At 44.0% G+C, this 16525-nt stretch overlaps 1 protein-coding gene across 1 annotated transcript in view; it reads right to left on the bottom strand.

Annotated features, from left to right (window-relative positions):
• The window catches only part of LOC146809008 (sialic acid-binding Ig-like lectin 13), a 349688-nt gene that overhangs the window by 115790 nt on the left and 217373 nt on the right, over positions 1-16525 (bottom strand). Inside the window, exons 6-7 of the mRNA XM_085615797.1 lie at positions 13569-13616; positions 10831-11100 (exon numbers count right to left, since the gene is read on the bottom strand). Of these exons, the coding sequence (XP_085471923.1) occupies positions 10831-11100; positions 13569-13616 (318 nt within the window). The remainder of the gene's footprint in view (positions 1-10830; positions 11101-13568; positions 13617-16525) is intronic.

Below are 16525 nucleotides of genomic sequence, written 5' to 3'. Positions count from 1 at the left end.
CCTGCTGGCCAAAGACGTCCCCTTCCCCCTCCCCTGGACGCCCGAATGCCAATCCTCCTTCAAGGAATTACGAGATGCCCTTTGTTCAGCACCAGTCCTAGGGACCCCAGACTACACTAAACCTTTCTCCCTCTTCACCCACGAAAGGGAGGGGTGCGCATTGTCTGTCCTAACACAGTCCATAGGCCCCAAGCAACGCCCTTGCGCCTACTTCTCTGCCACTCTCGACCCTGTAGCCAGAGCCTTGCCCGCCTGCCTTCGAGCAGTAGCTGCCACTGCTGTCTCTATCCGACAAAGTGAGGGGATCGTGCTTTCAAACCCCCTCACCGTGCTAGTATCCCATGCAGTTGACACCCTCCTGAACCAGACCAAGACTCAACCCCTGACTAGCGCACGGCTGACTGGTTACGAGCTGACTCTGCTTGCACCCCATATCACGCTGAAGCGATGCACCACCCTGAATCCTGCCACTCTGCTGCCTCTCCCTGACACTGACCCCAATGCGTCCCCGATATATGACTGCGTGACCCTCACCGATGAACAGACCAAGAGCAGGGTTGACCTCCGAGACACTGCCTTCCCGGACCCTGACGGAGAACTGTGGGTGGATGGCTCATGCATCAAGCTCCCCGACGGCACCACCTCAGCTGCCTATGCAGTCACCACGGCCCGAACAGTTGTTGAAACAGCCCGCATCACACAGCGATCCGCACAGGCGGCTGAGCTGATTGCTGTCACACGAGCGTGCATCCTAGCAGCAGGGACAACCGCAAACATTTACACCGACAGTCAGTACGCCTTCGGGGTGGTTCATCACTTTGGACTCCTATGGAAGGAGAGGGGATTCCTGACTTCCCATGGCACACCCATCCTACATGGAGATCTAGTCTCTGCCCTGACCGAAGCAGTCCTCCTCCCCGCACGGCTGGCTGTGATCAAATGCCAGGCACACAAGAAGGTGACAGACATTATAGGACAGGGAAATGCTCTGGCTGACATTACTGCCCGAACCACAGCCGAGAATAGGTCCATGACACGTATGTACGTGACCAGGTCACAAACTGAGAGATGGAAGGATGCCAGGGAAACGATTAGGGACATCCAATTAGCCAGCACACCACACGAATTGACTGAATGGGCACGGGTAGGATTGAATGATGATGAAGGCTGCTGGCAGACTAAAGACACGAACAAATGGTTGCTACTTGACTCATTCCTGATTCCCATGCTGATCATGACACACTCCACCGCACACATAGGGTCTGCCCCCATGATCGAACTCATCTCCAAAGTTTGGCACAACGATAAGATCCCAGACTCAGCCAAACGTCTGGTCCAACAATGCCTGGTATGCCTCCAACACAACCCTGGTAAACGAACTGCTGTACCCCGGGGAGGGTTTGGGGTTCCTAACCATCCCTTTGAGGTCCTACAGATGGACTATATCCAGTTAGAAAGGTGCCAGAGCCTGAAGTACGTACTTGTCGTTGTGTGCGCCTTCAGCAAATGGGTGGAAGCCTACCCAACCCGCGACAACACTGCTATGACTACCGCAAAAGTACTACTGAAGGAATTCTTCCCCCGTTACGGTCTTTGTCGAATTTTATGGAGCGACAACGGCCCCCACTTCGTAGCCGAAGTTATCCAACTCATCTTAAAAGGGTTGGGTGTAAAACAAAAGTTCCATGCGGTTTTCCACCCCCAATCTGCAGGCTTGGTTGAGCGACATAACGCCACATTGAAGCTCAAAATAGCCAAAATAGTTGCCACCACAGGATTGAAGTGGCCAGACGCCCTCCCGCTAGCATTGCTATCAATGCGTTCCACTCTCACCAAACACCACTTAACCCCCTACGAGGTCGTCTTCGGGCAGCCCATGAACCTTTGGACTGCACCGAAACCGACATCCATTCGCGACGTCCCGGACGTCCTCATGTCTGACTATTTGTACAACCTAACTAAAACATTGTCTGTTATCCATCAGCAGGTGCTGCAAGCCATTCCCGACGCTTCCAGAGGTCCCGGACACGATATCCGACCCGGAGATTACGTCCTAGTGCGCAATTTCCAGCGTGCAAGGAGTCTGGAGCCCGGGTGGACGGGCCCCCTGCAAGTCTTGATCACCACCCGAACAGCTCTTCGAGTGGAGGGGAAGCGCACCTGGCTGCACGCACATCACTGTAAGAAGGTATCACCGACCCTGACGACAACCAACAACATCACCGGCCAAGGAGGACCCCCAGACAAAGACCGACCATCCCTGAGCTGCTACCAGAATACAGAGACACTTGAGTTAACGAAATATCCCGACCCCACTGTGCCATCCAAAGAAGGGTACAACCTGCGACGAAAAGAGGGAACTTCGGCTAAGCAGACCACGAACTAAGTTGAAATCCCAGATCGGTAGCCTAAATCACCTCAAAGGGCTTCCAGGAGAGAAACTAAACAAAGCCAGTGGTTCTGCCCGCTACCGAGTCCCTTGAAGATGATAGAAGCGCCCAACATGAAGGTGATGGAAGCAACCGGACGTCCGAAGATCCACTATCTAAACCCAAAGACTGACAAGTTGCACAGCTCAAAGACTATCGCGCTTTTTATTACCCTTCTCTTTTGCCTTCTCCTCATGGCCACCTTCTGGATCATGGAAGAGAGCTTACCCGCTCATAAGACATTGCTGACCACTGTTCAACCTACCACCATGAAAGAACACCATTTGATCTCGCTTTCTCCCCAGCTGCGAGAAAGGCGTAAAGAGTTCTGGAATAACTCTTTCGTGCAGTTGCTCCACCAACACAATCTTGCCGCCAATGCCACTAATTGCTGGATCTGTGGATTGCTACCGCATGCCACTGGACACTCTATCCCTTTCATCCCCTCACCTTTCTCTGTCCATGGCTCCTGCCTCGCTTGGCTAATCCTCCTGCAAGAAAGCTACAAGGACAATGCCACTTCCAGCAAAACTGTGTCGCACTTCTACCATGGGTTCTGGCTGAACAAGACTGGAAAAACTTCTGCTCCCTTCTGTCCTCTAAGATCAAACACTTCCTTTCATATGGACATCCCTGCCAAAGAACGAGTTGAAATGCAGGTGTTCAACAACCCAGCCAGACCCACCTTCTCTTACCTCCGGAAACGAACGGCCGCCACCCTAACAGTGGCTCTGTCCGTCATCAACATCACAGGTCTTGTGTGCCTCGAAGGTCTGGGAACACAGCCGGTGGGCCGCAGTTCCTGTCTCATCACCCGAACATTGGACTCAGTCGACCCACCCTCCTTTGTTACCTCCCCAAATATGTACTTCGTCTGTGGTACTAAGGCCTACACCTGGCTTCCGAAAGGCTGGGGAGGCACCTGTTACATCGCTTTTATCCTTCCTCCAACATATGTGGCTCCAGCAAACCACCACCGGCAGAAACGTGCCAAGGACATTGTGCAAGCCGACTCCACCGGAGCCCAGTTCATGGATGCAGTAAAAGGACTTGTCCCACTTTGGGGTCCAATGTCGAACAGCCATGCCATCTGGCACTTAACCCAGGCAGTTGAAACAACAATGAACATTACGGCTGGCATCCTCACCAACAACACCGCCGAGCTTCAGGCTGTCCGCCTGGTGGCTCTCCAGAACCGCCTCGTTCTAGATGTGGTTCTGGCTGATCGTGGAGGAGCATGCCGCATCATTGGGTTCAGCTGTTGTACCTACGTACCGGACAACTCACCCTCCGTCTACAAGGCGATCGAACACCTCCACAGACTTTCCTCAGAGGTGCATCAGGAACAAGAAGGATGGTCGCTTGGGAATTGGTTTTGGGACTCAATAAAGAACTGGGGGTGGAGGTTGTTTACGTTTATCCTAATGCCGATTGTGATTCTATGTGGATGTTGCCTGGGGATTCAGTGCTTGCCACCTTTATGTTCACTTTTCACGAACTACATCTGCCCTAAGACTCTGAACTTTGAAGCAGAACAAATGAAAGCCCTGTACGACATAGAAGTACGTGATATTATGGGGATAGATCTGAACTAAACAAGCTGGCGAGATATGTTAAAAGGGAGGACTGTGGAAATTTAGTTCGTATCTGAACATTATCTGCGCCATCTTGTCTCTCCCCAAGCGCCACACGCCGAAAACGCGCGACGGCCATCTTAGGCACCATGGTCTCATTGCCGAGCGCCAGCGTGCCTCTCAGGCGCTGCAAACGTCCCCCGCGCGCCGGCCACCCCCGCTCTCTCATACATGGGCCATAAACCCTCTCCTTCTGCGTGACCCTGCCATGGAACCACATCCCGCGCCTGACCAACACCTCCTTTCATCCCATACATGGTCACACACCCCTTTGATAACCCCCTTCCTCTGCGCCCGATTGTCCGAACCGATCCCAGGCCATCACCTAGCCCTGCGGATGCAGTTTATTTTCCCTACTGTAAGGGAACCGCCTCACATCAAAGGGATTACAGTAGATCAAGGCCCCCACCCCCTGAGACTCGACCAGTCGCACACATCCCCGGGAATTGGTGGAATGTCCAGCTGTGTGATAGCCATCTCCTACTGTGGGTGGGGACCGCTACTGTAGATATGTGTGGGAACAAGCTTGAAAGTGGGGATTCCAAGGATGTCTTTCCGTACATCAAAGTCTCAACAAGAATGTATCACGTGTAATAAAGCAATAAACCTGTGTATAAGAGGCCAGGCCTCAGAGATGTGGGTAGAGCACCTCGAGACGATACCTTGCTGTCCGATCTGACGTGTTCTGCTCCGACGGAATAAAACTTTGTTTCCTGCCTTCCAGTCTCCGGCGCCTGCCTCTTTTGTTGGTTAATTATCGAATGGTATAAGAGGCGATTACCGCCGGGCAACACTTGAAGGTTATCAACTGAAGGTGCCGCTACCATTTTACAGCTGGCTGCTGAATTTTGTACCAATTGAATTTGGTTGTGAGTTTTGTGGGAAGGCCATGGTAAACTGAGTTTGAGTAATTCAGCCTAGAATTTATAATCTAGGTTTTACTAGCTCTAAGAGGGAGAACATCTAACACTTTGTGGAGAATGTTTAATAACATAAAGCAGGTGGATGTGACAGTGAGAATCTGATGCTTAAATGAGACCTGACTTTCGAGACTATTGTGAAGGTGATTAAGGAAACATTCATGGCTCCTCCCAATGACTGACATTAATGAACTAAGAGGCGAGCCAGTAGTCATGCAAACCCTGAACACGGCCTAGATTCCTATTATAGATAGAGTAGACATTACAGTAAATTACATCAAATATAAGAGGTGCTTGTATAGCACACATCCTGTACTCAAGCACTGAAAAATGTGGGCTCATATTTGATAATAAAGTAAAGGTAGACTCTGAAATAAAATATTTGCCTATGATTAAACAATTTGGACAAGCAGGGAAGCCAATATTGATTGCTGGCTACCTGGTTTCACATTATGAAATTCAGCCACCAGATGAGTAGCTACCTCTCTCTTGTTTCTCTCTCTCTTTTTGACAAAAAGTCACCATTTTGTCATTCTTTATTTGATCAGGACAAAAAAACCGATGAAAAGATAGCAGACCTGCCTCAGGGACCCCAGACTCAACTACCAAGCCAATAATGTATTTATTTAGTGGGGTATCATATCCCAAACGCCACCCTAAAGCTACTGCCCTGGCTGCTACCCCTGACTGTATACAGTCACTGGCTACTGCAGGCTATGACAGCTGTTCATTTTTTTGCCATTGGTCTAGCCATGGGCAAAGACACAGTTTTTAGGTTGTGACATTTGCTTGTGCATGAGGTGTGACTTTGTAACATGAATTTGTCAGGTCATTTTGAGCTATCTAGGAAACATGGATTTTCTTTAGGTGATTATATCAGGGTGGGCTAAATCACAAAGTTTATACTTATGTAATACATATAATTTTATCAAAATTAATCCGCAATATAATAAATATATATTGTTGGCAACCTATGTGAAAAGTGCATGCAAGGGAACACCTACCATTCAAAAGTCATGCAAGAGACACGTGGAAACTGGTTTGAGCAGAGCATTTCTCTCAGCTGTTGCACACATCATTTTCTAGTTTCTATGATACATTCTCTGTTTGAATCAGTCTCGCACATACAATTATTATGTGAAAAAGCATACCAGAGGAAGAGAGAAAATGGCAAAATCAGAAAACAGACAAAACCCTCAAATAGTAATGAAGCAGCAACATTTTGGCTAAAACGTTCGTTTGATTAGGCTACATATATATTTACACATGGCCTCATGTACTTGTGTGATGTAACATTATTAACGTAATGTAGTGCACCTGAACAGTTGTAACAACGAATTGCAGTTCTCATATATATCTGTATTTATGTGATTTGAGTAATATTGTAAATTTTTATATATATGCGTACTCATTTAAATAATACTTGACATGTATTTTTTAAACTGATAATGTATGCATTTGAATAGTTCTCTACCTCTATGTTATAACCGTATATGTATCTGGAATCATGCATATAAGCATGTATTGAGATGCTTAGCACACTAACTTGACTAAAGACCTGAGTCTTTGGATGTCTTAATGTTTAACATTCAATGTGAACTTTTGCTTTGGATGCAATGTTCCTCACACCTCTGCAGGTGCTGTCATGTGATCTTATGAACAGAGGAGGCACTTTGTGTGATAGAAATAGTGAGGTTCGCGAGGAGTACTTTTGGCAAGGATGAGAAGCCTTAAGAAACAAAGGGAGACTACTGCTCATGTAGAATGGGACGATGGGAAGAATCCAAGGACGTTCTGATGTGTGGACGCAAGTAAAGGAGTTTTGAGTGCAGTTTTCAAGTTTTACTGTCTGAAGGTTAAAATAATTAGACATGTGACATCGTATTCTCGAGATTGTTTCGTGGGTATAATTGTTGATCACATTTCAGTATATTCACATTCCTTTGTAGACTTTGAGAGTTGCAGACGTCTTTGCTACACCTCTGTTGTGTGGCTTCATGCTGTACAATATTATTTTCCTTTAGAGAATTTCTACATAGGTTCTGCTAAGCTGACACCTTCTCCTTTAATGGATCTAAGTTGGGTTTCTTCTATTATTATTTAGAGTAGATTCAGATTAAGTGATTTAGATTTTTTTCATGTGTAACAGGCAAGAGGACTACAAATTGTATACTGATCATCGAATTGTCTATTTAATATTCTGTATCGCGACAACCACATTTTTTGTATGGTTTAAATTGCTAAGGCTAAACTTCATTTGTCATTTTGGCCTCTTTGTAGTAAGCCTGTATTGTTGCAATATATTCCTGAGACTGGTGAATATCAGTCTGGCTTTGACTTTGTAATAAATCCATACATAATCCCTTCTTACGACTCAGAGTTTTACTGTGTTAAATTGTAGTTGACCGTAACTCCTTTTAATCTTCAGATGCCTTGAAAGTTCCATTGCAGGGAGAAAGGGGCACAATACTATGCATTAGCAGATCATAGTAGAGGATGGTTAGGTTCTGAGATAGGGGAGTCTGGAAACTTTATGTGAGAATAGTTAAAATCCCTAAGTTTCGATTCAGAGGATCGGTTGAGTTCCAGTGGTTTGTGGCAGAGTAGTAACAGCGGAGGAGTGAGTATTAATAGAGTTGCGCGTGTACAGCTTATGCTTATCTTGTGGTGTATAGCAATTGTGTGATGATTGGTGGAGGTATTTTGAATGTTTGGTGAATGTAGTGTTTAAAGTGAAGAAGTTGAAGTTGTTAACAGGTCCGAAGTGCCCTAAGATCCTTGGATGATAATAAAAAGTGCAGAAGACATTGTATTGTAATTTTCTGCTAAGGCTTTGTGGTGTCTGTCATGAGACATCGTTGACAGCCCAATTAAGATAGGGACATTTATCTTTATGTGTGAAAGTGAGGTATGATTAGTGTGGTGGACCTCTTGTGCAGGGGGAAACAGTACTAATCAGGGTGATTCCCCACAGGTTGAGGTTTCATTCGAATGTGTGTCAGAGTAGTTCCTAAAAAGTTGTTCCAAATCATTTATTGCAAAATTGAATTCTGTAGATTTCTTTAGTGAAGCAGACAATCGTCATTTTTTTGCCATTGCAATGTATTTGTTTGCATGTATATCAAATTGTAAAGGAGGGTGAACCGCTGAAAGGAGTGATTCTGGTGTCACAGTGTGCTGCGCTGGGACTGGTCCTTTGGTGTAAAGCCACGATGCTATTGGTTGCCTACATTACTAGTGCTGTGCTGTTACTGGTTGTTGATTCCAAACGAGAATTGTGAGTAAGTTATTGGGTGCTGAAAAAAACATTTCTAATTGTGATTATTGATGTACTTATCAGAAATTGAAATGTTTTAAAGTCATACGAGATTTAATTAAGGGAGATCTGATGATACCTGTTTGGGAGGGAGAAGAGGAACCACCCGAATAGGCCATTATATAGTGATAAATGTAGGGTTACCAATTGTATCTAGCTTAAACAATGGCACAAGATCACTGAGAAAGAAGGTGCACTGGCGTTTTCACGCTATGATACATTTAATGTGAGAATCATTGAAAAATTGAGGAAGAGTAATTATGAGGTGAAACAAACAACCTGTAAAATATATTTGCTTGAAGGCACATGTACCACCAGAGTCCATAATGCGTAATGTAGATGAGCACAGCGCGTCTGGGCTAGGGCTGTCCGGTGGTGCGGACACTGGAGGGGCTGAGCGGCATAGTGCTTCATCTTACTTGTGTTGTTGTCTTCTTTTCTTGTCTTTTTGATGCTTGTTTCTCGCTTGTTGTCGTCATTCATGTTGATTGTAGAACACGCTTGTTTCATGTTGGCACCTTTTCGTTTACAGTGGATACCTCTTCGTGTACTTTTTTTCCACCCTCAAAAGTAGTCTGTAGATCTGTAGATTGCACCATCTCCATTCCCTCTTTTGGTAGCCAAGTTACCGAGATCCTCATAAATCACGTAGGTTCTTCGTCAGATCATCGCCAAATAAATGTAGTTAGGAGGTCCACGCAGAAAGGTTGTAATTAAAGATGCTTTATGCAAACAGGTCACAAGTAGCATAGTTCTAGACAACAGGTAGTTAAGTTGTGAAGGAGAGCCCCACCAGGAACAGCCTGACTGCTGCTCAGCCCATGACCAACTGACACTTCACCTCTCTGAGTCCAAACATTCCGAGGCACATCATGACTCCAACATTCTATTTGTCACAGAGCACTGGCTGAGCAGGAGGTGTAAAATACATTTAATTACAAATGCAGGATACTACACTGAGTGAAGTATTAAAATTGCACAAACGTATTGGAAACCTTTGCACAGGGGATGGCTGCTCGGAGGGCTGATGGGCACAAGGAGCTACGGGATGTGAAATATAATCAAAAAATCCCCTAAAAAATAAAGGCAAAGTGAAGCTATGGTTGTGTTTGTTATAGCATGCATCTAACGTAGCATAGTTAAAGTGCAGCTATGGTTAGCATTGAAACTGGAAAACCACTGAAATCCACTTTATGGATAGGATGAGAATCCATAATTCGCCCAAAAGCCAAGGATTCCACATTAAATTTCTTGACGATATTTACACAACTTCATCATGAAATTTGTATGAAGGAGAGCTTCGCGTTGTACACATTTTAAGAGCCCTAAATTTCAACTTGGTGAGAACCCATTCAACAACAGATTCTTTCCAAGGACTCAAAACAATAAGGGGGTTCTGTAAATCAAGTGTTCCATAGTAATTTTCTGGACTCCTAGAACAGATTCTCAGCTATGTAGAAAGCATGAGCAGGACAAGGCAGAACACAAATATGTTTTCATTGAGATTCCACTACTGTTAGTGGCGTAGCAAGGGGAGGCCAGGAGGTCTGCCATAGACGGCAGAAGTTTGGGGGCGAAGGCCTCCCCCCCACTCTTACCTGCAACCGTCATGAGGTGACCCCCCCCGGACCGTAGCGGGCGGCAAAGGCAGGGACCACCAGAGCACCATGGGCAGTCAAAAGGTCTAGCTGCATCACTACTGTTAGTCCTTCCTCTCGCTCCATCCCATAACCCATACAGGCACTCTTGCAGCAAGTACATGCTGTGCTCTGATTCTGCATGTCAAAGTATGTAGAAACTGCTTTGGGCTAGATGGTATTGCAAAGAAAGGGAAGAGAGTCAGGACATTTGCTATAAGGTTTCTATTTTTTTGTTTTTTATTTGATGCTGTTCTGTTTGACAAGCAATTTCTCAGTTCTACCAGCATAACGCGTTTGCCGCATTCCCACATTTACAAGGCCTTTAAACCTGGGAATGCGCCAAAAAGATATACCTCCCTAGCGGAGGACGAGAAATATCTTTATCTCTCTTCGTTTTTTCCTCTTTCTAGCTGCAGCACACATAGAAAGAGAAAAGAAGCCTCTCAGGATTGTTTTTGTGCAGGGAGACGCCGCTTCCTGCACAAAAACAATCCTGCCTACAACAGGCACTATTGCACCGTGGGGCAAGTGTTCCGGCATTGGTGCTAGGCTTCCGAAAAGCGCCAGCGAAAGGGCAGGAAGGCGCTGTACTGGATAAATACGGCGCATTCCAGCCCTTTCTGTGTGACACAGGGCAGCGCAGCAAGGTGACTTGCTGCGCTTTCCTGCACCACAAAACTCATAAATACGGCCCATATTTACTAACTAGTTGCAAAAAACACAGAGGAAGATGTGCTTGGCATATCAGAGACACATGAAGGTAATTCTTTTCTGTACTTCTCTCTAAAACAATCAATTACATTTTTAGATATACCAACATTTGTGTTGTTTCCTCCATCCACAAACATCTCCTTTAAGTTCAACAATGCTCCCAGATTAGCACATACTCACGCTCCACTGTGATGAACAGAGAAGAGTTCACCGCGCCGTGTTGATTCTTTGCCACACACAGGTACTCTCCATCGTTTTCTGGAGTCACATGTGGGAGACTCAGCGACAAACTGTTCTGACCTAACATATCTGATTCTATGAGACTTTTGTTTCCTACTTTCATCCATCTCAGGAAAGCAAGGGGCGAGCTCTCCACTGAACACTTCATGGTGAGCGAGCTGCCTTCCAGTATCTTTTCAGTCGAATTATTTTCTCTTTCACTCAGCTGACCTGCAAAAAAATCACATATTTTCATTTGCCATACATATTCACATCAAATACGTTATTTGAACGATCGGATATATACAATCCACCTAATTCATTCATTTTAGATGCCAGTTTTTGTAAAGTACTACTCACAAGAGCAGTTAAGCGAAATACAAGAACGGCTACGTATCCCATTCTTTTTTGTTCATTAAACGTTTCATTACACTGTTTGCACATGTAATAAAAAGTGTTTTTTTTTTACAAAATTACCCCAAATACACTGTTTGCACATATAATAAAAAGTATTTTTTTACAAAATTACCCCAAAAATATTTCACCTTTAATTCTTATCAGAAACCCCGCCGCAATTGCCAACCGTTTTTTATATTCCTTAATTCATGCTATCAAGTTACAAAAAAACTGTAAAAATTACGAATTTATGTTCTTTTGGGACAGCACCGAATTTTCATTTTCCATTTAGATTCCTGGTTTCATACACATCTTTAATTAATTACAAAATTAGGCTACTGTGTGACCACCAACACAATGGTTTTCGCAGATAGTATCAGAAGATGGCCAAGCAAAATCCATACCTAGTCTACTAAAGTTTAAGAAGAACAAATACCATATTAGGTAGACATTTGACCAGTGACTGTGCAGTGGGCAGAGCAAGATCAGCCTACAAGAAGCAAACCATTGACCCACCCTCGTCCAAGACTTGGTTGGAAAGGCAGCCATCACTGACCTGCAGTACTCCCTTGTGCTCTAGAGTGCCACTGGGCTTTGGCTCAAATCTAACTGGTCTGCAATAAGCAACATGTGTACATCTAGGAGCACAACATAAACAAATAAAAAAGCACCAGACCGAACTTATAAAACTCACAAAAACATGAGATTTCTACCTTATGAGTGAATCTGCAAAGCAAGGTTGCAACAGCATATAGCATAAAGGTGGTTGCTCATGTGGCACACAGCACAAAGTGAATTCTCCTTACATACTTGAAGAATATATGTTAATACTACTCAGATCATTGGTACTACTCCTTTAGAAGGATGAAAGGCTGAAACAAGCTTATGGGTATTCAGTATAGGTTTTTGGGTGGGCTCTCAAACAAGAATATGAATTGCATAAGCCTTCATTGTGCAGTAGGGAAGGAATCAGCTCTTCGCTCTTGTGTGCAGTACCTCCAAGTGGACATCCTCATGCCACCAGACAAGCACGGCTGTGGGCATTAGATCACTAGAGGTAGTACACTGCGCAGTGGCAAGATAGACTTGTGAACCAGGGACCATTGACCTGAATGAGACACCAGCGCTGCACTAGTGATGCAGTTTTTATTGATCACTTATTGGAAAATAGAATCATGGTGCAAGAGTGTCTGCTTTGGCGCGAGGCTGCCGAAACGTCAACATTGCAGGGAGAAAGTACAGGAATGCACCTTATTGGGTGAATACAGTGCATTTCTGCCCTTTCACTTTGACATAGGACACAAGGTGACTTGTACGCTGCACTAAGCCAAATCCCCATAAATGTGGCCCCACGACTGCAAATTTACAGGCAATCATGATGCGACCTGGATTGTTTTATAGGGTTAGTGAAAACGAAATATAACCAGTACAGCAGATTAATTAAGCAGCGCTAAAGAAGTAACATTGAACTTACTATATCTAATAATAACTGGCTGTTGTCAAACATGTAAAACATATTTATTAATATGATTTCCAAATTTCAATTAATGATTTGTTTCTAACCTATTATAATTTGCAAGAACTAACCAAACTGAGAATTGCATTTATGATATTAAAGTCTGGTTCAGTGTCATTCAAAACAGCATGAATGCCGTCTTGTCTATCTAATCCAAACACCCACAAATAGCCAAAACCCCCTAAAAACCCATGAGCTAACTACAGGTTTTATATCTTCTGCTTTTTCCCCAATTGTGAAGGGGAGAGGAGTGCCTGCTTCAAAGTCGCATTATTTGTGGTGCAAAACCCTGGCTTCTATGTTATTATTGGAATGCCCATGTACCACCCACAGAATGCCCCTTTGACGAAGACTTGGGCAAAACAGTGCAAGTGCTTCTTTGCCATACTTTGAGACAACTTTCAAGTGCAAAACAAGGTTTGTGCAAGAAAGTAAATAAAAGAAAACATTTTGTGCCAATTTTGAGATGCAAACCGAGTGGAAATGTTTTATAAATATGCCTTTCAGACATTGATTTCCTTCAAAGCGGGCTCTGCTAGTTTGACTGAGACATGCACAAGTAACCAACGTATATAACATATGTTGAAATATGACATAGACAATGACCAGTGAGGAAGTCTTGCCATGCTCTATTTCCTTCATGCCACCAGTCTACTGTAGAACATTCTGCGTTCCAGAAATGAACTAAAGACAGCCAAAAAACAAACCATACACACGCACACATGACCACTCCACCCACACACATACACACACAAAACGGAACACATGTACACATGCTAGTTAATACCTTGTGTCATGGTGTCCTCTGTGGTTATTTTTAGGTTTCTTGGTGGATCTGTAGCAACAAAATCAGAAAATTCTCTTAAAAGGTTTAGCTGTTCATTTGTTACTTAATACTTGCTGACCACAGAGAGCTACATTTAAATACATTGTAAGCACTCTGAATCTCAAATAAACCCAGACACAATATTAGGGTCATTATTTTTTTCAATATGCAAAAACTGTATTAATTACAACTAATTCATATTAACTTTATCCACCACTAGGCATGCTTCCGTTTCCTTAAAGCACAATGCTAAGCCATTGACCTGTAGACTTATAACACTAATTAATAACACCTGGGTTACCCTCTAAATGTGGAGTAGCATGCCATAAACTCCAACTCTTTGTCAGGGGCTTTACGCACTGCACAAACGCAATTATAATAAATATAATGCATTTTTTGCGTATTCTGCATGCAGTAAAAAGAGAATCAAGGCGTAGCCCGAAAAACTAAAAAACAATGGGGCATATCATCAACGGCCAGCAATAATTATCGCTGGCCACTCTTAGCGTTAAAATGTTTAACGCCGGCTAGCACAGATAATTATCGCCATGCTAGCGCTGTATTAACAAGGCTCAGCGCAATGGCGATAATTATCCTAGCAATAGCGATGTTTTCCATGGAACATCGCTGGTTTTCCAGCGATGTTCAATGGAAAACGGCGATACCCTTGATAATAGGGGCCTGTGGTCTTAGCCACACAATCCACCCCCCACCCCCCATGTTAAGTATGCCTCAGTCAGGAATTTAACAGACGTTAAATTCCTGTGTTAAGGCATACTTAGCGCGATTTAAATAATCAATTCCCCGCACAGGAAAATTTGTTCTTCAATGGTCCTGATGAAGGTGATTTTAATTAAACTCTCACCGAAACGTACGTAGACCAGCTACCCCACAACTGGACAACAAATTGTATCTGGACCAACTTAGATCAAATAATAAGAAGAAACTAAATCTGTTGCCATAACTTCTACAGTAAAATTCTGAGAGAATATTTGAACACAAGATGATAATTGACTCTTCCAGTTGTGCATTTTTATTGGTTTTCTTCTCTATATTGATTTGCCTGTGGTATGACTGCTAGGATGCAAGATTAGTATGCAAGATGTGAATGTAGAGACTTAATTTGCCTACCGAGGGGCAAAACCATTTGTCCTATCAGTGTGATTTGTAATTAATGTATTTGACATTTTTTATATTCTTGTCTATTTGTACACACTTGTCCTCACCATATTTGTGAATCATAAAAAAGAAAATATAGAAATGAAATATCTATAATCACTTTTGATACAAAAAAATTCTTTTTCTACTAAATAAAAAAATGAAGATGAAAAAAAGAAATATCTGTGTGTAGACATTGTATTTATGGGTCATCACTGATGTTTGTTTATTTTGACCTTTTGAGAGTGTTCACCAGAGAATAAAAGAAATATAGGTCGGTAAAGAGGCAGCAACCCTACATATTAAGTAAGATGTTGAAATAAATAATGCAGCTCATAACCTTCACTTTCAGTGCTTAATTTGAGCCGGTGCTTTCTGGTTCTGAGCAATTGGTTTCCGGTGCTCGGCACCGACACCTTATTGTCAACATCACACTTAGGGCAGTCTGCCACAAGGTGGCGCTGCTCATGTAATTTAGAGATGAACAGTATAACAGTTGTTCAGGAAAACAATATACATTAAAAAATTGCTCAGACCTGCCTCCCCAGCCATTCCTTTAGCTTTGGGAACCTGGAATAATCTGTACTGTCGCATTTACATGCGGGAGAGATGGTTAGTAGTTTTTGGGCAGCGATGACTGGGACGATGGGGAGTGCAAGCTGCAGTGGCCCTCCTAGCACTTCATATTTTACAAATTAAGCACTGCTTTCGTTTAAGCTGCAAGCCTACACTGCCCACCACGGATTGTAGGAGCACCTTTAACTTGAGATATTTTCAATTGTGATGTTTGAAGAGTGTGCTATTTTCAGCTTAAGGGCTAGATTTGGTAATGTGTGAAAATGGAAAGTGTGCAAAGAACAATGTTGCAAATCCCCACACATTGGAAACGGATAACTTAGAGTTGGTCAAAAGCCTCCAGATGACTCACCCAGGTGTCCTGTCCCAAATGACCCCTTGTGTTTTCCTTTTGGTCTTAGTTTGAGGAGAACCTAATTGAAAATGTTCCCTAATTTACAATTTTGCATTTCTAATGTAGGGGTGGGTGGTGCTTGTGAGTTTTACTCCATGGAAATTCATGTAGTTACATAAAAACTAAGCCTGGGCAAAGCACTACGCTACGCTTGCGTAGTTTGCAAAGTTTGTGCTACTTCTCACTACGCGAATTGCACGTAGCACAGTGCAAACACGCTTAGCGTAGTGCAGCGGTCATTTTTTGCTTGCTCGCTGTCCTCAACGTCAAGTTGGCGACCGTGAGCAAGCAAAATGACATCCCGGCGAGACTTTTTCTTCGTTCGCGATCAGCAACATCAAGTTGGCCATCGCGAGCGTGGGAAATAAACCTCCCGGCGAGATTCTCAACTCGAGGAGGTCAGGTTTCTCATTGCGAGTGGTCGCGTATGCTCGCGACCGCTCGTGATGAGAAACTACCAGTCCGCGTTGAGAAAGCTGCCGCTCGAGTAAAAATCTACTTGAGCGCCAGAAAACTACAACTCGCACTGTGCAAGATGCCGTTTTCAATGATTGCAAAGTGCCGGTTGCTTGTCCGCACTGTGCAGTCATTGAAAACGACATCTTGCACAGTGCGAACAGGGTACTACGCAGTTCGCGAAGTGCCATGCGTAGCTCGCGTAGTGCGAAGTGCACTTTGCGTAGCTTCGCGTTGTGCTACTTCGCGAACTACGCCCAGGGTTACTAAAAACCCTGTGAGTTTCTGTGGAGTTCCATGAGTGGGTGGAATTTGGCACGCCGCTCTGATTTCT

The sequence above is a fragment of the Triturus cristatus genome, chromosome 7 (assembly GCF_964204655.1).
Source record: "Triturus cristatus chromosome 7, aTriCri1.1, whole genome shotgun sequence".
NCBI lineage: Eukaryota > Metazoa > Chordata > Amphibia > Caudata > Salamandridae > Triturus > Triturus cristatus.
Note: the sequence above shows the minus strand (reverse complement) of the source record. Positions and strands in the feature narration are given on the sequence as shown.